At 35.6% G+C, this 24,515-nt stretch overlaps 1 protein-coding gene across 1 annotated transcript in view; it reads left to right on the forward strand.

The window, feature by feature from the left end:
• Positions 1-24,515, forward strand: part of LOC128997460 (zinc finger protein 423 homolog) — a 62,362-nt gene that overhangs the window by 12,899 nt on the left and 24,948 nt on the right. The window contains exons 6-15 of the mRNA XM_054423099.1: positions 5,530-5,672; positions 16,959-17,067; positions 18,629-18,739; positions 19,565-19,739; positions 20,842-21,293; positions 21,698-21,889; positions 22,216-22,401; positions 23,276-23,434; positions 23,820-23,987; positions 24,310-24,513. Coding sequence (XP_054279074.1) covers positions 5,530-5,672; positions 16,959-17,067; positions 18,629-18,739; positions 19,565-19,739; positions 20,842-21,293; positions 21,698-21,889; positions 22,216-22,401; positions 23,276-23,434; positions 23,820-23,987; positions 24,310-24,513 — 1,899 coding nt within the window. The remainder of the gene's footprint in view (positions 1-5,529; positions 5,673-16,958; positions 17,068-18,628; positions 18,740-19,564; positions 19,740-20,841; positions 21,294-21,697; positions 21,890-22,215; positions 22,402-23,275; positions 23,435-23,819; positions 23,988-24,309; positions 24,514-24,515) is intronic.

A 24,515-nucleotide genomic window follows, 5' to 3' on the forward strand; every position in this document is an offset into this window, starting at 1 on the left:
TGTAAGTACGACCACACGCACACACACACACACACACGCGCACACACACACCGCGTCACCTGTCCCCTATACGCGATGATTTATCCATTTTCCACAATTCTCTTCCATAGCCTTTGTCGGATCGAACACTGCGGTGTCCCATAATCCCGTGTTTTGATTGACGCCCTTGTATTTGACGCACGGATTTATGCTGACGGCTCTGTGAATATCTGTATAAGTGGTCGATTATCGCATTCGCATTGTCGTGGTGTTCGGTTGTAAATCTGCAATCAGAACAATCATGACGTGGTCTAAAGATGTGGTTGTTTGATTAACAATGCTGTTCGTACGTTGATTGTGATTATTCGTGGTGGTAAGCTCGTGAGGTGAATAATTCTGAGAGTTTTCGAATGTAAAGGAAACTCACTTTGTATAATAGTATAATAGGTTTGGTAGAGTAGGGATCGTGCATTAGCCTCATTTAATACATTTCAATAATTATTTCAACAAACTATCCATGTAATTTTCTCGTCACTTTTAACTTTTTTGATCCTGGTACAATTTCAATAGTTTTGTCGTTATAGTTTGACAACAAGGCGGTCTTAACAGGGATTTTAATTCTCGACCGACATGTAAAGAATTATGATATGAAGTTTCAGTTTGCTGTAGATACAATTTGTCGATTTGATAGTTTGCCCAGATGTCAGTTAACTGAAATGACGGTTTGTTAAGATGACATTCGCTTAAGATGAGTGTTTGTGAAGATGACAATTTGTTGAGATGACAGATTTTCGAGGTGACGGTTTCTCAAGATGTTAATTTGCCGAGATACCGAACGCTTTGTCAAGATGACAGTTTTCCGAGATGACAATTTTCCGAGATGACAGTTTGTCGAGATGACAGTTTGATGAGGTTGCAGACCTTTCTAAACTGTGGCTCATACGACGGTTCGCAGAGGTGACAGTTTGCCCGACTAGACGCTAGACAGTGACCCCTGGAACTTACGGTAAGCACTAAGCAGCCATACCCATGCCTCGTCGACGCGCTTCCCAGTACCGGCCGTCGCTACTTAGAAAACTCGTTTTTACCGAGACTTGTTTATGTGCGTTACCTCGTCTAGTCCGTCAGCAGCACAAAGGCAGCGGCTGCAGCCAGCGCGTGCCTCCGTATACACCAACTATTTTAATTGTTACACCCCGACTGTTACACTTTTAATTGTTGCATTGTCCCATTGTTGGCTATTCAGATCCGATCGATTCCTGTGTGACTCGCATAATGTGGGGGTGTTTACGGTATTGCCTTTTGAAGGGTTCGCTCAGTTCGCATTGAGATTCAGTAGTCGTTACTTTGTATAAGGGAGTTTATAGTGTTCAGTCTAGCAAAAAAAATCTCAATAAACTACTCATTTTGGTGGAAACATGTATTGTTTGAGTACGTTGGGACTGCTTGCACCAACTTTGAGTTGCTACTGTATTAAGAGTTTGTCGGTCAGTCCCATAATTTTCAAGTTAGCAAAACAATAAATAAAAAAAATGGCAAACATATTTTCCTGACTAATTGAAATATACCCCTTACTTTCCATGGAAGGTAATATTTTTTTAAGTAGGCCTACTTCATGATCTACCGATAAACGCTGTAGTTTCTCAGTATTAGATCACGCCCCCCGATAAGATTCGTACGATAAGGATTATATCATTGACTAAATTATAGTTAAACATGACTCAACCTAGAGTGAGGTTAGACAAATACTGAAACTCTTTTATTTAGTCCAAGTTTAGAAGAGCCGCCGACATACAGATAGAGGTGTTGAAAACGTTAAGATTTGTCTAGAGATAAGTAGGGGAAATAAAGACGTGGAAGACTTTGTCGAGGTCCACACACTCTGTCTCTGATGCTGTGTGATACGGTGGGAATTGTGGGAGAAGATCAACGATAAGCAGGGGTAAGGTGACGGATAGTTTGTAGAGTAAAGTAGGCAACAGTTTGTTTTGAAAATTATGCAAATAATATATTTTTAAACTAATAGTAACTTGATTTTATATGTTTCCACGCAAATCTCCTTGTTAAAGGTCTTGGTACGGCGTTTCATGACCCGCAAAAGCTAAACTTGTTGGGAAACCTTAAAATAAAGAGTTTTTATAAGTGCTACCTAGCAATAGAATGAACAGCGATTACTGATAATTTACACGATATAAAGTACCTCAAAATTAATTACATGCCAGATTTACCCCAGCGACAGCTTGTTAACAACGGAATCCAAGGACATTCGAGCCACATAAAATTAGCGATTACAAAACGAAATGCCCGATGCCTTTTGTTCTGGATCGGACTTTTTGTCGGCGCCCATTCCCCAGTTATCATCACAGCTTCCATCTCCGACAGCAAGAATGCTGTAAAAATAATTTTGAAAACTCCCGCAATCTGCGCTGCCATCTTGGCGAGTATGTCGGCGAGCACACCCTGCACTCTCGAGGTGTTTTTGTCGTTGTGACGATCCATAAATCAACCTTGTGATCAAATCTATCGGAAGCCGAATGAGCGGCATCGATACATCGAAAAGGACACTATCGCATTATTTATGGACGGTTAGAACAATGCGGGTGATAAGTAGCCTGAGGTCTGATGTGTTATCGGGCTCGCACCCGCCAAGTCAAGACTTCATTGGCGGCTTGGCGGGAACGAGAGGTGCAGTCGAGTGACCAGTTGTAAATTGTAATTTTCTGGAACTTTAGGGTGATTGGAGCCAGCAGTTTTTGGATAAAGTAACAGCTGGTCAGTAACATAACTGCTCAGACCAACAATTCCATTCTACACCCTTTCATCAATATTTGAGGATGACTAGTGACGATATTTCATGATCATTCGGGTTATGTGGTTGAAAGGACATCGCAAACACATTACGTTTTAAGCCTATAACTGAATAAATCTTCTCTGCCTCATCATGCACCGACCTTAGGCTCATGATATACTAAATCTCATGGCTTACAACTGATATTAAACTGGTTGCGAAAGTTCCATCTTTTGCGTCAAAGGTCCTCCTTATGACTTAGGGGAAAATTTGCCTTTTTGGCAATTATTTTTAACATCTGCAGCTAAATGGATATTGCTCGCCTAGTATCAAAAGATGACCGGTTTGATCCTGTGAGAAGTCTGATGCTTTTTGACTTTTTGTGATGTTCGATATTGACCAAAGGACTGGACGGACGTGACGTCATGGCTGTGTGGGACAAGAGTGTTGAGTGATTACAGACAATACCACGTGGGTCTGTCCTGTAGGAGTTGTAAGTGTCCCTCGGGCCTCAGACCCAAGGACACAAAGGAGGAATTGGGCCAGACCCTACAAGTTAAATATTGAAAAAAACCTGTGTAAAGAGTCGATTTATCGCATTTTTTTCGTCCTGATGTATTTTGAACTCATCCTATTTATTTATTCCAACGGATAACGCCTTTTTACTATATCATAATAATATTCATAACTTAACTAAATTAATACCAAGGTAATACAATTATAACTAAGAATTAGTGAAAACAATGTTAACTAACTAAAAAGATCCTGTACCTAATAGAAGCAAAAACCAACAACAATAGGAACAATAGGAAGTTAGATATGACAGTATGTTCGGGCTTAAGTTAAATAGGTTTACAAGTAACATATTATTGGTCAAAGACAAGATAATTGTGATGGAACAAAGTACAGATATCGATGGTACAGAATAACAATCTATAACAAATCAACAATAATCCAAGTAGGATAATTAAACAAATTTAGTTTAAGTATGAGACAACATTAATCTTCGAGATATTCTATAACATCCTCGGGAGTGTGGGATGTTGTTCTATTTACATTATATGCACTGTTTACATTATGTACTTTGAACACTACAAACACTGTGTTAATGGCATAACAGATATGAATCTGAGAGGGAAATAATAATTTCTACAAGAACAAAGACTATCACAAAAAGAAATCTCTTTAATGTCCTTTCCACGGAAAAAATAAAGCAAAACAAACATGTTATGTCTTTTGAAAATCACCTAAACTGTACAAATGAATTGCTTGATATATAAGTAGGTCTTTGGAAGCATGGAAGTACAGTACTGTGAAATTGATATGGAAGGCTGCTGTTAATATTTTACAATGCGTTATATTCTTTGCATAATTATTTTTCTTGCATTCAGACATTCTCACTACAGTATTTGGGTAAAGGTAATTTTATTTAATTAATGTCGCCTTCTACAAGTTAGTGTTGAACTGCAAAGAAATCTAGTTCATAAATTATTGAGAAAATAAAATGCTACTGGTAAGTTAACATACCGTAAACACGACACTACATTAACAATAATTGAGTGTGTGAACAATTGGTTAATGAAGGATTAGTTAAGAATTGAGTGAATAAGTTGTATGTGTTACTAAGGTTAGTTTCTTTAGCCCCAGAATAAAAACTTCAAAACCCTACCGACTTTTCTCAGAGAATTTCAGATTTTTTGGTTAGCATTCCATCTTCTCTACAACCAGCCAATTATATAATCATTATAATGGTAAACTATTATCGATTATAAATTGTTAAGAATCACTGTTCATTGTTGCAATTAAGAAGTGCTATTTTACGTGTGTCATCCAGGATTTTAGGTTGCTCAAGGAATGCCACAAAGGGTACAATCCCTCCACCATTAGTTAAATGTCTCTCAAAAGTAGACCACAGCAGTCCGTAACCAGGCCATTTAAATATTTATGCGCGAGTGATGCCGTCCACTAGACAGGTGTGAGAATCGATTAATGCTATCATTTAATGTAATTGGACCCAGGTCTGCTGCTAATGAGAAGACACGAGCGTTGTTACGGACGCACCTGGACTGTGAGTGGGAGAGAGAGGGAGATAGAGTGGGAGAGAGAGGGAGAGAGAGGGAGATGAGGATGTTTGAAGGATGTGGATTTTCCATCACGCTTATTAAAAGAAGTTCCAGGACTTTTCCGGGATCCAAAATCTGACACCGTCATCATATGAAAAAGTAGAGCACCTAAAACATCATAAGCTTCCTAACACAGACCCAGCCAAAACTTGGAAATCTCAAAATTAAAACAACACTAAGTAGTGTTAAAAAATAAGATAACAAAACAAGAAAAGAAAAATCTTGGTAGAACATCTTTCTTGAAGTATACATACCTGCCCGACTGAACAGAGTGCTCGCCCAATAATCTGCAAGGACGAAGAGGCGATCCTGACAAATGTCAGTGGGTTTTTCAAAACTCCACTCAAATGTGTTTGATGTTTGGCTCATAATGGTGCCAGGTACTAGTCAAGGGAACAGTTGATTATTCAGTAACATAATTTCCTATATAGTCAACCCCATTTTGCACCCGTTCTTTGTTCAGGGTAAACTAAGCAAAGTCTCAATAAAATGGTTAAGGGACATTTTAACGAATTAAAAACTAGACTGGTCCACACTCTAAACCTTAAAAGAGGAATACTTTCTTAAAATTGTATTTACGCAGCTTTAAACTAGCTCAGTATTTAGGTGATTTGACAACTTGATCAACTTGTGTTTCAGACGCACAGCGAGCACATGCCGTTCAGATGCGAGTTCTGCAGCAGACTGTTCAAGCACAAGCGCAGCAGAGATCGTCATATCAAGCTGCACACGGGCGACAAGAAATACCGCTGCAACCAGTGCGACGCCGCCTTCTCCAGGAGGTAACGTATAGGTAGACTAATGCATGTGGATGTAATGTGGTAAGTGTTGTCACTTCGCAAAGAAATATCAAATGATAGCATTTACTATGGACACTTCAAGTGGATTTTTCGTCCAATTGCGAATATTAAAAAACGTTTCTCGTCCGGTTCTGTGTTAGTTGGTGAGAGTGCAGGTTTGCTTTAACTTATCATTATGTCAGTACGGTTGTGGGTTGGGTTTGATTTAAAATACTTAATAAATAATAGAATAATATTGGAGTTTGGCGGTTCATGGACTGTGAAACCAATGCAGTGATGTCTTTGGTTCGTATCCGGGTGTCTTCACTGAAAATGTATCATCAGTACGGTTCAGTGCAGTACTACTAACAGACTCAACCCTTACTGAAACCTCTTGGATACGTTCAACTCAAATATTTGGGCCCAATAAAGGTTAAAAGAGAGTGTAAACATCTTTATAAAACTTGTTTTTGATTTCAGTGTTTACTTTTACTCTTTGCTTGCCCCAGAGAACAGAACTGTTCATCTTTGCTTTGAAGACAAAACACGTTCCCTGATATGTCGGATTTGTACAAAACCATCAAATTGACTAATAGTAAATTAATCCTTCCACTACGAGACCTTTCGAATTTCTTCCTTCTTTCTATTGTTGCACCAAAGGACAAATCGTCGGATTCTCCACGCTGAGGACTCGCACGCGACACACACGCGGCCACGGTCGCGGCGGTCGGCTCCAATAATGACGTGGAATGAGTTGTATTGGAAGAGTTAGAGTTAACTAGCGTGACTGTGACATGAGTGACGGGGAAATGAGCGACGTGACAAGTGGCGTGGCACGGGCGCGTGGCAGACGTGAGTACGTCTCTGGGCTCAAGGTTGTGTGGACATCAGTCTCGGAGATTGTGGGTGGTAAATCCCAGAACACATAAGACACTATTTGTTCTGTTGAAGAATATCCACGAGTCAAGGACGATATGCTCGGAACAAAATCTGTTGTAAGGTGTCGTAAGTTAGATTTTCAGGTGGTAGTGAGCAGGTTGCGAGATTGTCTAACCTAACATAGCATTGCAGCCTGAATAATCTTCAAATCTAACTTCTTAAACTAATATAACGTTCTAATCTTTACAACCTTCTAAATACAATAGAATCGAACCTTCTAGCCTAGCCTAATTCTCAACAACATAACCTAACCTTATTTAACATAATATCCTAACATTTTTTTTTTAATTTTTCCACTCCATACCACTGAATTGTCTTGGAGCCTACCATCCTAGTCATGATATAGTAATATTTATTCCCTCTTAGTATATAAACATAATTTTTACATAAAAAATATTGTGATTGTGTTTTGATCAAAATTGTGTAATAAGTTAATAAATTATAATTTTTGGGAGACAAATACACAAGGTGTAAATAATGGTCCGGTTATTCAATGTTTTCTAAATTTATAATGCCATATTATGAGTCAAATTTAAACCCCGCTTTGATAAGAAACCCTACTATTGGCTATTAGTTATAACTTAGCAGGTTACCTCATACAACGCAATTATTTAAAACCTGAATTTGCTAAGGTTTCACACAAATCATTTTCACCTTGGGTTAAAGATGTTTCCTCGCCTCCAAAAGAAAATTGTTGTTAGGAAGGGAAATCTGTCAAAAGATGCACAAGGAATAATAGCTGCATAATTCAGTGACTTCCCTAACAAGACGTAGGGCTGGAACATTAGACAAGGGAAACATGCAACATTAGACAGAAGGAAAGGTGGATTGTTTGTGCCTGTGAATTTCCCCAGATACTCAATTTGAACCTCCCTAAAGTTGTGTATAACTAATGCTTCGGTAGAACAGTTCACGAAAAAGTGATATTATGTTGTATCTTTTAAAATGTGTGTGGTATTCCCAGTTTCAAGAACAAATGATTTATTAAATCGGCTTATCTTGTGGTTACCAGGTTTTTGAAAGTTGTAGATTTTTATGCTCGATGTACATTTCGCCACAAGTGTGGCATCTTCAAGAGTTTGTTATCACATCACTTAAAAACACAGAAAAACACAATTTTATTATTTACATTTATTTCCATTATCAGTCGGTCGTATGAACCCGAGCGTGCGCGGGCCGGAGGCACTACACGTGTCTTTCCTTGATAAGGATGATTATTTACTTACTTGGATACTGAAAAAGAACATAGTATCAAATCAAATCAAATCAAATCAAATCAAATCAAATCATCTTTATTCAAACTGTACATACATACATGAATAGAGTCACAGAAATAAGAACTAACAAGTACATTATGTTTCTTATTTTAACATTATTTTATTTACATACATTGCTAAATCTATGCAATACAATCCTTTATTAATGCTGTGTATTTATGAATGTAGTTAAAACATTTTTTACTCTTTTGGTTAGTTAGTCCTACATAACAAAAGGCTAAAGACAAATTTATTAAATTCGCTCACCAGTCACTAGATCTTGCAATTTGTATTTTTTTCTTCTTTATCATTGAAATCGTTTTTGTAAATATATACCTACAACCAGCTCTAGTTTGCTGGTAGCAAATAAGCTTGATTATAGGATGGATTAATAGAGCTATAAAAAGAAATCTTCTATAGAATAACAAGTTTTATCTTGGAGATATTTTCTTACTAATTTCCTAAATCCCTTTGTGTGTATATTAGTTTTCAGATTTGATGGTAATTTATTAAGAAATTTACATCCGATTTGTGTTGCTTTCTTTGAGAAAAAAGTGAGGTTATGCCGGGGTATATCTATTTGATCTCTGTTTCTTGTGTTATATACGTGTATATCTTTGCGAAACACATACTTATGAATGTTATTTTTGGCAGAGATAATGCATTCTAAAATATACTGGTCATAGACAGTTAGTATATCTAATTGTGAAAAGTGGTTTCTTACAGATGTTTTAGGTTCCAGGTTTAACATTATTCGCAAAGCCTTTTTTTGAAGTTTAAGTATTTTATCTAGGTTTTGTGCACTAGTGCCCCCATAGATTGCTAGACCATATGACAGATGTGAGTGTATATGAGCAAAATAAATACATTTTAGTGTTTCTAGATTACATAAAAATGACATTCTTTTTAAGGCGTATAATCCTGAAGAAATCTTTTTTACTAAATGAAGAACATGAAGATCCCAATTCAAATGGTTATCCACAATTAAACCTAAGAATTTTGTGAATTTTATTGTCTCTACTTGACTTTGCTCTATTGATATGGACAATTCCGGATTGTCTTTATTTTGCACTGTTGAGAAGAACATTTTATTTGTTTTTCCATGATTTAAAAATAAACTGTTTTCTGAGAAATAGGATTGAAAACATTTTAATTGTTCATTACACACAATTTCAAGATCATTATAAGATTTAGATGATGTTATTAAATTTGAATCGTCAGCATACAGAACTAACTTGCTATTGCTACCATTAAAGCTTTTTAATATAGAGGGCATTCCTTGCACATAGCACAAGAATAACAAAGGCCCAAGAATAGAGCCTTGTGGAACTCCATGTTTGATGTTTATCATTTTTGAGTTATGTTTTAAGATTTTACCAGTTGTTTCAGACACAATCTCAACATACTGTCTTCTATTAGAGAGATATGATTCAAACCAATCTATATAACGATTTGTTATACCCAGATTTTGCAATTTATTTAAAAGTATTTTGTGTGATATACTGTCGAAAGCTTTTGTAAGGTCCATAAAAATACCAACTACTTTGTTTCCTTTATCAACTGCGTCAATTATAGTGTCTGTAAAATCCATTAAAGCAGTAGTTATGGACTTGCCTTTTCGAAAACCATGTTGCTCATCATCAAAGAAATCGTTATTTACTAAATGATCCACAACACGGTTGTACATTACTCTTTCATATATTTTAGATATGGAAGTCAACAAGGACACAGGTCGATAATTTTTTACCTCAGTTTTTTCCCCTGTCTTGAAAATTGGAATAACTTTAGCAATTTTTAAACTGTCAGGAAAAACTCCAGTTATTAAAGAGCAGTTAATTATGTGTACAATAGGTTTTAAAATAGATTTTCTGACATATTTAATTAATTTTAGTGGAACCTCGTCATGACCACAAGATAGTTTATTTTTAAAAGATAAAATTATTTTACTTATTTCATTTTCATTTACTGGGCTACAATGAAATGGCTTTGTTATTGCATTTTTGGGTAGGTTAGTTCCTGTAGCTGAGTGTGAATTTAATGCTGTTTTTTGTATCAATGTTTCAATGGCTCCAATAAAATGATTATTAAAAGTGTTTGAGATGGTTAAGGGATCATTTATAATATTATTCTCCTTTTTCAAAACAGTGATTGAACTATTAGACTTATTTGCATTTATTCCTGTTTCCTTATTTATTATTTCCCAAGTTTTCTTAGAAATATTGTCAGAGTTTTTAATTTTTCCATCATAAAAGCTTTTCTTCTGTCTTATTAACTTATTTTTATAATCTTTGCTTCTCTGCTTACAAATATGTAGAAGCTCATTATCACCTGTACATCTGGCTTGATTTTTTAATTCCGCTATTTCATTTTTTTCATGTATCAGATTTGAATCCATCCAGTCATTTTTGTTGTTTGAAAACCTTTTTACACGCTTTTTAGGGAAAACTAAATTAAAATTATATTGAAATATGTTGTCAAACACTGTAAACTTATCTTCTACATTAGCGATATACAAAGGTAACCAGTTTTCATTATGCAACAACGTGTTAAAAACATTCATATTCCTTTCTGAGAAATCTCTCCTCTCAATATACTTAAAATTAATTTTTAACTTATGGTCTACGGGCACATTTACTTCTAAAACCTGGCCATCATGATCGGAAAGAGCAGTTATTATTCCTGTTACATTTGTTTGAGATTTATCTAAGTTAGTAATAAAATTATCTATTGCAGTTGCTGAATTGGGAGTTATTCTAGTAGGAAAATCAACCAAATAATGAAAGCCATTCGCATAAAGAATATTTTTAAAATCTTTAACCTCTGCTTTTGAACTCAAAACATCAAAATTAAAATCTCCAGCTACTATAAAGTTGGTTTCATCCTTCAAATCAAGTAAAATTTCTAATAGCCTATCTAATCTAGATAGAAATTCAACATTTTGCATTTGAGGTTTTCTATAAATTCCTACAAGTACAAATTTAAAATTGTTCACCTTATATTTTGCTATACAACATTCAAAAAGTTTATCCTCTGTCAAATCATCTATTTTTTGTAAGTTCAATGATTTAGCTTTCAAACCCACCTCTGACAATATCACCACTCCTCCCCCAGATGTGGTTGTTCGACCATATTCTGAAGTTACTGAAAATTTGTTTAAATTAAATCTCTCCATTTCACATTTTGTCATATTATGTTCAGTTAATACTATTATATTAGGTTTAATTTCTTCTAGAACGATCTCTAAAGACTCCTTTCGGGAATCCAAATGTTGAATATTTTGGTGAAAGATTTGTAAAAGATTTGAGAATTTAGAATTTTTTTCAGATGAATTTAAATTTTTAGACCTTTTATGAATTGTTGAGCTCAGGTCAGATTGATGACATTGGTCAGTTGTGAGTTTAAATTACATGATTGGGTCTGGTGAGGTTTTTCCGACTGACTATTACTATTGCTGTTGTTATCAAAAATACCCTTATTCAAACTATTATTATGGTTTTTTTCTAAGTTAGAGCTATTTACAGACATTTCTTTCAAAGCTTCCCCCTCCTGCGCACATGACACTGGACTGACCATGATTTTATCACCACACACATTATTACACGGCAGGTTACTCTTGGCAATGTTTGAGAAGATGTCTCGCAGGTGATGTATGAAGTCTGGGTGGGACAGGCCTCCTCGCAGTTTTCTGCTGGAACGTTCATCGCATGTGACTATTTGAATGACTGCTCCTGTGATCTGCTGAAATTCTTCCAGCTTAGCTGCGAAGTGTTGTACTGGTACCTCATCACGTACACATCCCATTGGGGAGCAAAATAGGTATTTTAGTCCTTTTGTCTTGAAATCTTCACATAAGTCATTGAATGCTAAATCATAGTCTTTTAAGTTTGGTTTGCCGTTGTAAACAGACTTGGTTACCAACCCATATACTGTAGTACCTCCACTGATTTTCTGGCATGTCAAATGGTTACTCAGGCGGTCGGAAGCTAAAGGTTTCCCAAATTGTTCTTTAAAGGCTTGCGCTACACCTGCACTCATTTGTTTGTTGCAATTTAGATCTGCTGAAATGCAATGACTAAATGCCACGAGAGAATTGTCTTTAAATTTAGAGAAAAAATCCCTCATGTCAGCTTCAATAACATGAATGCCTTCAAGTGGTAGGTTGGCAGTCAGGTGGTCTCTTTCAAAACAATTCTTTTTTTCTTTTGCATATTCATCTTGCTGTTGTGTTGGTGCCTGTGTAGAGAAATGTGTAGGGTGCAAAATGGTACTATTTTGTTCACTAGAGTTCTGGATATGATCAGAGAGCAAATTTTCCACCTTATTTATAATTTTCTCTTCTTTGTTTTCGTCCATCTTTGCTCTTCTTCGCCTCTGATTGGAATTATTTAAAATTGCTGCTGAGATTGCCTTGCAGAGTTTGACTTTCCCAGATCTATTAAAGTGCAATCCATGCCTAGTGTGATCCTTAATATTCAATTTAAAATTGTTAACAGGTATTATGTTGTCATTAGTTGTTGTGAGCTGTTGGATGTGTTTATTAACACTTTTATTGATTCCAATTATGGTCCCGTTCAGTGCTGGCCTGTCAAATCTTTTCGGTATGCCTGGAACTAAGATATTTGTTTTCTTAGAGACCTCATTGATAAAAGTTAAGTCCAAATTCACAGATTGGTTGTTCTTATCTGTAATGTCATTTGTACCACCGACAACCACCACATAATCTTTGGTACTGAAGTCTTTTGACAGTTTCTCAGCATCTGAGGTGATTTCTCTCAGTGGTGCGCTAGGCTTTACTATAGATGTAACACCATAAGCACTACCCAGCTGGTCTTGAAGTAACTCTCCGCACTTGCGTCCATGACTATCAGTCAACAGCAGTACTCTATGCTTTTTCTTATGAGGAACAAATGATTTTTTTGAGAGAGACGTGGGCAGTGCTTCTGATCTAAATGGTAGTTCCGATTTATCCTCACCCACAGTTTTCAGAACGCTAAACCTGTTGGAACACTTAACGGTTTCATTTTGCTTTAGTTTAGTGGCTTTAGGACCTTTATCTACTAATATCCAGTTATTTTTCGGGATTTGGCAGTTGCTTGCTTGTGTACTCAGTGAAACCTTATGTTGTGTCAATAAAGATTTCACCAGCTGTTCAGAAACACTATTTCTGTTTGCCAAAAGATAAGCAATTTGAGATCTTTTTGTAACTAGTTCCACTGCAGTAAAATGTGTAGGAAATTTGAGGTTGGTTAGATTGACTGTTGTATTGCCACCATAAAGTAGATGACCAATGACAAGGTCAGTAATCGCAAGAATGAAAACACCGCAGTCGTAGCTATTTTGTTGTTGGGGTGACTGCTTTACTACTAATAGATCAGCTTTCTCTCCTGGAGTGTGATACAAAAAATTGTAGAACTTATTTGCAAGAGTCTGTGCAGATTTCAGATTATAATTCTTCATAGAGTCATAGTGAAAAAACTTGGCATTATTTTTATCAAAAACTAAGAGGCTCCAATGTGATCCACATTTCAATGGTTCTGTTGTTTCATTGTTTGTTATGTCCATTACATCTGTACTATCATTAACAGGAATAAAAATATATTTGGCTTGCTTGATATTCAGTGGTTCCAAAACAAATTGATAATCTTCCAACATTTTTACGGCCTGGCAGATAACAGGGTTTAAGCACATTATTTCATTGCTTTTTATTATACGGTTACTTAACAGTTCATAATACTGTCTAATTACATCGTCAACTATCCAGTTAGGTCCCAATAAGCTCACAACATTTCCAGTGCCTATTTTTTCTTGAGTCTCATTGATGTCAATTTTGTGTTTATCTGTGGTCATATCAGCCACGATTATTGGGGACTGTAGATTTGAGCAAATTATCGGACTGCTCGTTGCTGGCATTGTTGAGAGTGAAAGTGCTGTGGTGTCAAATTCAATATTGCTTCTTTCTAGAGTGGTGTAAGAATTATTTTGATTTTGTGATTTATTGAAACTAGTTTCAATTTCTTTTAGAGCTTGTATGTAATCTTTATTTTTTCTCTTACCAAAGCGTGATTTATTTTCTATAAATAAACAAATGTCAATTTCTTTGACTGTAGCTGTTTCTTTGGTTCCATAAAAGTACACCTCATATTTAGGTAACTTATTGCTGGTATCTATGTTTTTTATCAGAGCAGGCCAGGGTGAATGTCCTCTGACCTTAGCAAATACTTTATCACCTTTATGGAATTTGTGCTCCATTATAATAACTATTGTCCGTGCATTGTTAAATATACCAGTACCCCAAAATATTATAAGTTATATGGTTCAATTCAGTTTTACAATAAGCAAACCAAATATCCATATATTTTAACCATATATTTAGTTCTCTAGAAAATCAAATATTATAACATAAAAGAGACATAATCAATTTACAGAAACGAAGCGCACTTAAAATAGTTGTAGGGTGATAGGGTTATATTTTTATTTTACCAAAGTAAATTATTGTAAATTGTTCCTTTCCTTAAAATTCTGTTAAATAAAAAATAGAGGTCAATAGGTTTACACAGACTCAGGAATATTGCCTGCTAATTGACAAAATATGCCCACTGATAAGAGATAAGACCTTTTAGTTCTGTTTCACTGTTGGCCTAGGCACAATGACCTTGCAGTTTATGTTGATTTCTCTGTCTATCTTTTAGTAAGTTGATAATCTCAGTTACAGTGGTTCACTTAATATTCACTGGAGACAGTTAAGTGCACTTTTTGTTTACAGATGTTATATCATACATGTAGATTATTTACCTAAATTTCATTGTAGGTTATGTGGTGTTATTTGCCTGCTTCTAAAGAAAACTTTTCACTAAAAAATGCAGTCTATCCATTCAATTTGCAATAAATTGGTAAGACTTGATTATACAACACAAATTTTAAAATAAAACCTCTTTAAAACTTAGAAAAATAACAATTTTTAGGATCACAAACAGTCAGTGCTGTATCATGTTAACCTCACTTTTACTCTCCATCTACTCTCTCTCTCTCTTACTCTCCATAGTAGAATGAGCCACTAACAGGATACGCTAGCAATGAAATTATTCTTAACAAAATAGGTTGCTAATAATTAGTAAAACTATTTAATCTAAGAATATTAAATTCCTTAATTACATATCTAGGAATGAAAAGAAAACAATAATATTTCTGTTTGCATCGTTAATAGTCCTAACGATGCAATCACCATCGCGTAACAATATCTAAAAGTCTTCTAAAAATCTAAATAAACAAAATATCCAAACCACAATCTTGCAATGATTATTTCACTAAATTCCCGATTAATTCAACAATATTATTTACAGGCAAATGTTTTAAATAATCCTAGAAACTCGAGGTTAGCGGATTAATATTCAAACAATAATCTGCAGAGATAATCAGTCGTTGATTATTCAACTGGATCTGTCCATGTGATATTAAACTGGGACTTTTATGTCGAAATGTAATTATGATCGAAGCCCCGGGCCGGGCCAGTTATAATTATAAGCTGACCAGTATGATCAACATGCATTAAATAGATTGCTATTGTCGTAATTATTTACTGTGAAGGAATTAAATAATCATTTCATTACTTACTGGGATTGAGTATCGGACATTATGGGTGTTATGTTGCTATTTTTCGCTGGTTTGCTTATGATCACCTCGTTAAAATTTTGATCATTGGTTTAGTTTGAGAGATTAGTCCAACAAATTAAACGAATATAAAACGTTCACAAAGTGAGGTTTTATTTTTATCAGTAATTAGCATTAATATTTTACAAATTATGAAATTGCTATAACATTACGTTTACTTTCTAACACATTTACTGTTTAAACGGGAACTAATGTCTAAGGATTATTGAATTGAACAAACTTTGTTATAAGGCCATTGCATAGCAATTTTATTTGGCTTAATTGATTTTGATTGATTGGTGTAAAATCAAGTTTTATAAATATTTTTTGGGGAAATTTCACAAAATACGGACTCATGCAAAATAATCTTCTCTACTTATAGGATTATGCCGATTTTTTCTGTGTCTATCTACGCCATTTTAATATTTAATTTTCTACCACTGATTATTTAAACATAAGAATTATATCTAAAATTCTACCTAGTTACAGTGTTACTGTATTACGTTTTTCCTAAAGCAATAATTTCATTCTAATCGAAGTAGTAAAACTTCTATTTTACTTCTTAAATTTTAATTTCCCTCATCTTATCTGTGCAACAAATTACTTACTTCTCTAGGAGGTGTTATTCAAAACACGACTCTTTTACGGGTTTCCTTAGAATCTTCCATTGATTATGCAAGGGTTCTTACCGCACTAACATCTACATACAATGTAACAACGGTATCTTTACGAACTAATAAGTTGTTTGAACTTAGTTGCTAAAATTACCGTGAAGAGACTGAAAACATGTGTCAACAAGGGAATTAATTATTTCTTAGAGACGTCGTTGTACAAGGTGTGACTTATCTGAGAAACTATTTTATTGTGATCTTTCTTGAAATTTTATAGTTAACAAAGTACAAGGCCTGCATGAACAAATAAAGAGAGGTGTGGGTGTAACTTAACTAATGTTTAATTTATAAAGACATCCATTATTCTCACTTCTATCTCAGTATGTACTGTAGGCCTAAGTATGAAAAAAACTAAACTAAAATTTATCAAAATGATTCTATTCCAATAGGAACATTATCATAAACACAACCTTCTTTTCCTTCTTAAACGATTTTGATTCAATTTCAACTATCCAAATCTTACATTTCCTTGTCAACGAATGTCTGGCTAGATGAGAAACGATATTGCTCGCCTACTATTCAGAAGTTTGCCAGTTCAATCCTATGAAGTCAGTAGCGTTTTGATGGTTCACAACTGGGCCCAGCTTTCCTTGATCATTCAATGGTTCTAGCTACAGAAACAGCTGATCTTAGTCAATAACAACGTTATAATTTCATTCACTAATCGTTACCTTAATATATGCACTGAGTGTCAGTATCAAATGTATTCTGATTTCCGATGTAATTATATCAAAGTCGAATTGTACTCTATATCCTTGTTAATGTTTTTTTTTCAGTGATCATCTCAAGATCCATATGAAGACTCATGACAATCAAAAGCCATTCCAGTGTACAATCTGTAACAGAGGCTACAATACTGCAGCCGCCCTTACCAGTCATATGCAGGTAATAAAACACTACCTATTGGTAAAAACTAAACTATATTAGATTAAACATTATGCCTTTATAAAATAGTTATTTGTGTAACTAGTGGTGAAAGTGGCACTTTGCTGCACACGAGAGCAATGTTTACGCACGAGCCGCAGGCGAGTGTGGAATGATCTCGAGTGCAGCAAAGGCCTTTTTAACTCGTGTTACACATTATATTTTTCCTACAGTCACTATAAAGCATATAAATAATTAGTCTTTCAAACACTATGCAACACGTTTTTAGGTTCAGCTGGCAACACAAATGGTGCCCTAGAGAAAGTAGTACCCGCGGTCCATATCACTTCGCTATTTTTCCTCGGCAAGAAATGTGCTCCGCGTTTTGAGAATATAGTTCCGTATGTTTTTGTAATTTGAAGTGGTTTCCGCGCCTAAAAAAAATGCTTTAAAGGTATTTTCTTGTTTATTAAGATCGTAGGAAGGTTTTAAAAACGTTTAAAAGAAAAGTACAGAAAGTTCAGAAATACCGAAACTATAAACACGAAATGACAGGTTAAATCGTAGTTATAATAGTCAATCAGCTGCTCATAGTATAATTATCTTTAAGTGTTGCCAACCTATTTCCAAGCGTACACGGATTACGTGCATAATGGAACCACGCTGTTTTGTGTTGTTTCGTTGGAATCCTGATGTGCGGCAAAGTAAAAACCGTATGGCAAAGTATAAACCGTACGGCAAAGTATAAATATGCAGCAATTAGCAGCTTTCTGTACTATAAACAGTACAAGGAAGCCAACTTTGTCGGGTGACTGTAGGAAAAATCTATTTGACAATTGATCAAACATTTCATGTACAGATTCTAGTAATTGGTGCCACAGAATTAAGAAAGAGCCAACTTAGCTCCAATCATTTGTTTGCTTTTTATAACTATTATTTGACTTCTAGTATAAAATAAATTGAGAAAGAAGATGTACGGTAGTGGCAAAAACAGTGTTTTTTTGCGAGTAATGAACATACATGGATGTTTTAAAAATGTATATTCATTTTGTACCTAAATTTAATGCTAAATATCACAAATCATAGAAAATAGGTCAATACTATGAAACACTTAGCCAAAGTTTCCTCTAAAATGCCAAATGTATTAGAATAGACATTATTTTTTTTAAGTTACTAGTTTCAGCCCAGGCATAAATTCTATCTTTGACTTAGAATAGAGCAAATACTTCTCATCATTATGTTAACTCTTACTTAAGTTTGTTTTATGTGTATTTCGTGTTGGTAACATTTAGATTATGCCTAGGCGTTTCTAGTTTATCTGGAGAATTTGCTTACTATTTGTACCTTACATACTATAATTCCAGATTATTTAGATACATTTATTCCTTTCTTTAGTGATAAAATATCGAGTTACAAATAGTGAACAAAAAAGGCCTTCTGCACAAACAGGATGGAACCTAACCGAAACTTGTCTTCAGCTGATTCATAAGGATGACAAAAATATGAGAGTATGTTTAATCTATGAGTATGTATCAAGTCTCATGACTTTTCATAACAGTGACAATTCTTTGGTTCTGTGTAGAATCACAAGAAGTCATGTGACGGATCTTCTCCGTCTCCCTCCTCTACACCAGGCTCTACGTTCAAGTGTCTTCAGTGCGGAGAAGTCTTCCGCAAGCCAGAGGAACTCCAGGTAATTGTGGAGTTTCAGTCATAAAACTACTCCTAGTAACACAGATTCGTTTTTGAACATAGACGCTAGTGATAGCGTTTTTGGCTGATACTCCAGGTATTTCTAGTTCAGGATTGGCTACATGCACTAAGCTAGTATAGCAGTCAGTTTTAACCCTGGCTTGTCCATGTACCATAATGATGCCTTTGGAAATTGCATAAACCAGCCGGTCAAAGGTTCAGATTTAGTTTTTACACTGGGTGTTCAAAAAAGGTGGGGACATAATTTACTAGTGATTCCTTGGGTCAAAATAAGGAGAAAATCAAGAATCAATTTTTTCCAAACTCACTTTCTTAACCTTATCATGTTATCTTTGAACTTTTTCAACCGATCTTTACGAAACTTGGTATGTATGTTAGGTAGAAGAGACTCATTTTAGAAAAAAAAATCATCTTGATTCTTAAAATTAAAATTTCAAAATGGCGGCCATTTTAATTTTCTAAACTTAAATTAGGTACTAAAAAATGGCAGATTTTATGAAAAAATTTCAAGAACACTTTAATTTAGCATTTTTAATTCCTTAAATTTAATTAGCAAATTTAAGTTCAAAATAATCTAATAAGTAATAGCTGAAAATTTTCGATTTTTTATTATAAAATGGTGTAGAATAGTGCATAAGCCAGTCAGGTTTGCCGGACGTTTACCCCATTATTTTTTAATCTAAAACTGGCTACAAATTTTACAAGGAAGTTAATGACATGTCACAGTAAGAAATCAACAGTCACAGATTTAAGTAAGATACACTACCATAACAATTTCTTTACGTAACCTATAATGTGTTCACAGAACCACATGGTGACCCATCACAACGTAGAGGGTGGTGGAGGTACCCCACCTGTACCCCCGTCCCCCCGCCGTACACCACACTACCCCCACAGTCCTCGCTTAGCCTGCATGTACTGTACCAAGGACAACTTCAACACCATGGAGTCGCTACAACTGCATGTTCAAGCTATGCATGGTGAGTGTTCGCTTTGCTTTTGTCTTAACATCTTCGTAAGAGGAATTATTTAACTTGTATATTTTTTAAGTTTGGAATTTGGATAGTTTCATTGAATAAAACCAAATGTGTTTCATGTTATCCCGAGAAGTAAGTCAGTAAATAAATGTAAATTTTCTAAACTCCCCAAATTAAATTTGTTAATTGTATACCGAACACACCACAAACCTCAAAGAATAGTCAAACCCACAGTAGAGCCAACCTTCTTGTAATTTACTGACATTGTAATCAATTTTCGTTTGAGCGGTCGTGCTTTTGTGAAACTCAAGCTAAATAATTATTAATCTTGAGTCCATTATTGTGCATTACACAATTATTGTGTTACAAATGGCTTTTGCTAATATTGTCAGTAAATAAAATGAAACATTTTTCCTAAATTTAGATGGGCTGGGGCTCGAATAACCGCCTCTAGGTATGGTAGATACACACAATTTACAACCAGAATTACTAAAAATAATTTATTATTCAAATAAGTTAAGCTTCTACGGCCACTAATATATCACTAGACCTACACATTTTTCTTCAGGGTCTGACCACGTCACAGGACGAAACTTATTTGACACAGTCAAAGTTTTTAGGTATAACAGGGTTATTTTTGGGCTCGGGCCTAGGGGAGCAAGAGGTTTTGGGTTTGTTTGGTTTTGCAAGGAAGAAAAAAATCATTCACCCCACAAGGTAGGTGGATAGGGGTGCATATTATCTCTTGGGACTTAAGCACATTACTTGCAAACTGTGGGCCTGAGTAATAATTTATGAATTGTTTAGTTTGAAGCAGTTGGTGAGATTACCACGAGAAATGACCTTGTAGTCTACAATCTAAATAGCATTAGCATATTTGACAATTTAAGTGAAATGCTGCAGGAAATTCTAGATATTTTACGTTTGAGTAACGGTCTTTTTAGTTTGACTCAAATCTTATATTGATTTGAAAATATGGAGTTACCTTCATATTTTCTTCCATCAATGTAAAATGTAATCTCTTTTCCTCTCTTTTTTGTTAAACTATTTATTAATATTTAGTTATCTCTCTTGTTCAATGAACCAAACAATCTCTGTCCTTCAGGTTCCATTCTCAACGGAGAGATGCACCGAGAGTTGTCCCTCTTCTCTCCCCAAACTTCACCCTCGCCTAGTCTTCTTTCGCATCCGCTACTTTCTACCCCTCCCTCCCCCACTTTACCATACTCTTGTCAACTATGCACCATGAGGTTCCACTCCATCCCCTCGCTACAGAAGCACGCTCTCACCGTCCACGGGTTCCGCGCCAAAGAGAGTTCATTGTTCTGCGTCCAGTGCAACCTCCAGTTTCCGACACCAGCGTTGTTTGCCGAACATTACGTTCTGTTCCACGGGACAGCCATGGGGCTGTTTGCTCAATCAGTGGAACAGATGAAACCAACGGACCTGTCTTTGACAAAGAAGACTTCTAGACACTCAGAAGAGAGGCCAAGCAAAAGACTGAGATCCGAAAATGGGATTTCCAATGGGATAGATGCCAGAAGAACACCCAGTGGGGTAAGTTGAGATGTGAAATAAATTAAATATCAGTGACGAAATTTTGAATATATTGTTGATTTTTGTATATACAGGTGAAGTCCTAACTTTACCTGCCTGGGTAAAAACATTTTCATTTAATTTATTTTTCATTTTAAGTTGCGGTCTTTCCTTTATCAAACATTTTAGCTGCCCCTAAATTTATTTTACAATTATATATTATTTTTCTTAACTTTTTTTCCTCTTCACTTATAAAGGGATATCTTTGATAATGATACCTGTAAGCATCACAAAATCGACCGTTGACATTAATACAAACCTATCTTTTAAACTCCTTTGACAAATTTATTAATTTGTCACTACTCATAACTTATAAAGACATGAGGTACACCTTCAACTCTTAATATTATTTAATTTGCTTCCAGATCCATAACCAGTACGACCATCCAGGCAGCCTGTTGTGTAATCAATGCAATGCAGCCTTGCCAGACTTTGAGGCATTCCGCAGTCATATCAAGTCACATATAGACGAGGCAGGGGGTCTGCTAGGTGGTGGGGAGCCCCGTAAAGCCCCACCTGTAGTCTGTCCCCACTGCGGGGCCCAGCTAGCCTCTCAGGTATTGTTATCTGTTTACTAAGAACACATTTATAAAAATAGTTTCCTATATTATTTCAACAAGAAGTTTTAAGACACGACATAAGCATTACAGCACATGTACAAAAGGATAGAGTTCAACCAGCTTACCTGAAAAAGTCTTAGAAAAAAGCTTAGCAAATTTAAGTTCATAAGTTAATCCAATAGTCCTTACACAGCAAAAGCACTTTTTCTTCAATCTATTTCTTGAGGCACCCTGTAATAGGATCAAATATCAATATGCCTTAATCCCTTAAACTATCGTCAATTCTAAAAAACCTCCATCTGTAAACCTTTTTTTTCTCACAGGAGGAACTCCCTCAACATTTGACCAGTCACTTTCTCGCGACGGCAACTGAGTACGGATGCCAGAGCTGCATGAAACTTTTCACTAAGCCAGACGAACTACAGAAACATCTGATGGACATTCATGCTCACCATCTATACAGATGTGCCCTCTGCAAAGAGATGTTTGACTCTAAAGTGGCAATACAGGTAACATATTTTGTACTAACCTTTGATTACAAAATAAGGACCTTTGTGTTTTGGATAAGGAAGCAATGTTGTGGTTGCCGCCAATTTATCTTATACTTTATTTTAATCATTACAGTTCATTCTTTGACTTTATTAGATCCCATTCCCCCCAGGTCTTTAGACCTGATCATGCCCATCTCATGTAAAAATGATCAACGGCAATAAATATCTTATGTCTTTTGTCTTATGTCTTACTCATAGGTCAGCTTCATTCTTTCCAAGCACAGGTTGAATACCCTTGTGGACTGATTGCTGAAAAACTGAGTAGGCTACTTACTATATGTACATTTTTTATAAATCCCTCTTCTCTGGGTGGTATGAGCCAGAGCTTTGACTCTTAACTGGATACTTGTGTATTTGTCATCCAACTTTGATAAATAAACAGAAACGTTTAAGAAATCAAAAGTACACGAGTCGCTCTCAGATTGTGCTACTATCAAGGCTCTATTTTCTCAGTTTGACCAAAATTTTGGAAGTAGAAAAGTTAAGTTTAATCTTGGATATGGTGTTCTTTAAACTTGTGAAAATACCCGCTGTTATTTTGGATGTTTTCCAGAAAGGGGGAAAAGCTACAGACAGTTTCAATTAAACTCATCAGTTATACGAGATAGTTCTATCAAAGACCAAAATTTGTCAGTTTACTTTTCTGTAGAAGCCTGCCATCTAGTTTGATGAGAAATGGCATTTGAAAGCAGCATAAACTATTCAAGGCTCAATCAATATTTATTTGTATTTTAAAATGTAACTTTAAATGAGATGTTTAAAACACGTATTCATAAACTGCTAATACTGTTTATTATAAACTATTATATAGTTCACGACTTTCATTTAACAGGTCCACTTTGCCGTGAAGCACAGTAACGAGTCCAAGCTATTTCGATGTACAGCTTGTCCTTCAGTTGCTGTTTACCGCTCGGAGATGGACTTTACACTTCACGTCAGGACGATGCACACGCCACAACATCTTGCATCTCCAAAACCTCCAATAGTGCAGGTGTGTAGCATATCTGCAACAATTTTGCATTATTAAGCATAGGAAATGAGTGCAGTAGATTTCCACTCTTTCGCACACTTTGGGAACATACACTTGTCTAGACCATCAGAAGAAAAAAAATTAATAGATACATCTCAAAGTGTGAAGTTCTAAAGAATTACTAGTGTAGAGTGGAGTGAGATGATCTGTGTGGCTTTATTACTGATTACAAGCAGCAGTTATATAAGCTAGGATCATTCAAGGCCCATTGATCAAGGACAGCGGTTTAGTTTTGAACCATCAAAAAGCTTCTGACTTTTCTCAGGATGAAACCAGTGACATTCTGATTATTAGTCCGGCAGTATAACGACTCAGCATTAACAAAATGTTTTGTGTTTGTTGACAGGCTGGTATGTTCCGTTGTCTGTTCTGTCATCTCAGTTTCCCCTCTGAACTAGAGATGCAGCTCCATCTGCCTGTACACACCAAGCAATTCCATTGTCACCTCTGTCAAGAATCTTTCCCAGTCGAGTTCCTTCTGGACAAACATCTTCAGACTCATCATTCAGCACAGGTTAGCAAATTGTATTTATATGCAAGGTCCTCAAAAACTCTGGGTACAAAATTTTTTTAATCACTGCAGATAATGCAACAAAGCTTTGTAAATAAGTGCTTCACTTCACCTAAATTCTACTATTAGAAATATGACTTTTTCAATCAACTTAGGTTCACAAGGAGCCACAAGGAAATCTTCAATGAGAACATAGGTACACAATAGTCGCAGTTTCGAATTACAAGGATTAGTAACAAGCTTGAACTTGTTGACAAAAGCTAAGTAGCTAAGTAATATATTTGTATTTGTTTGAATACATAATTTTAACTTATAATTTGTTTAGGTTCTGAATGGAGCAGAAGAGGTTGATCACAAGCCTAGCAAGGGAGTGAAGACTTCTCCATCCAGCCATCCCTCGTCGAATGGTAACATTTCCGATAACAAGAAGCAGGACTCGGTGAATAACAACATTGTCGTGAGCAGCTGTGAGATCTGTGAAAGAAGTGACTTTAGCTCAGAAGCGGAGTTGGCAGCTCATCGTAAACTCGT

This window comes from Macrosteles quadrilineatus, unplaced genomic scaffold (assembly GCF_028750875.1).
Source record: "Macrosteles quadrilineatus isolate MER2022 unplaced genomic scaffold, UCM_ALF_1.0 Scaffold_6__1_contigs__length_79288215, whole genome shotgun sequence".
Taxonomy (NCBI): Eukaryota; Metazoa; Arthropoda; class Insecta; order Hemiptera; family Cicadellidae; genus Macrosteles; species Macrosteles quadrilineatus.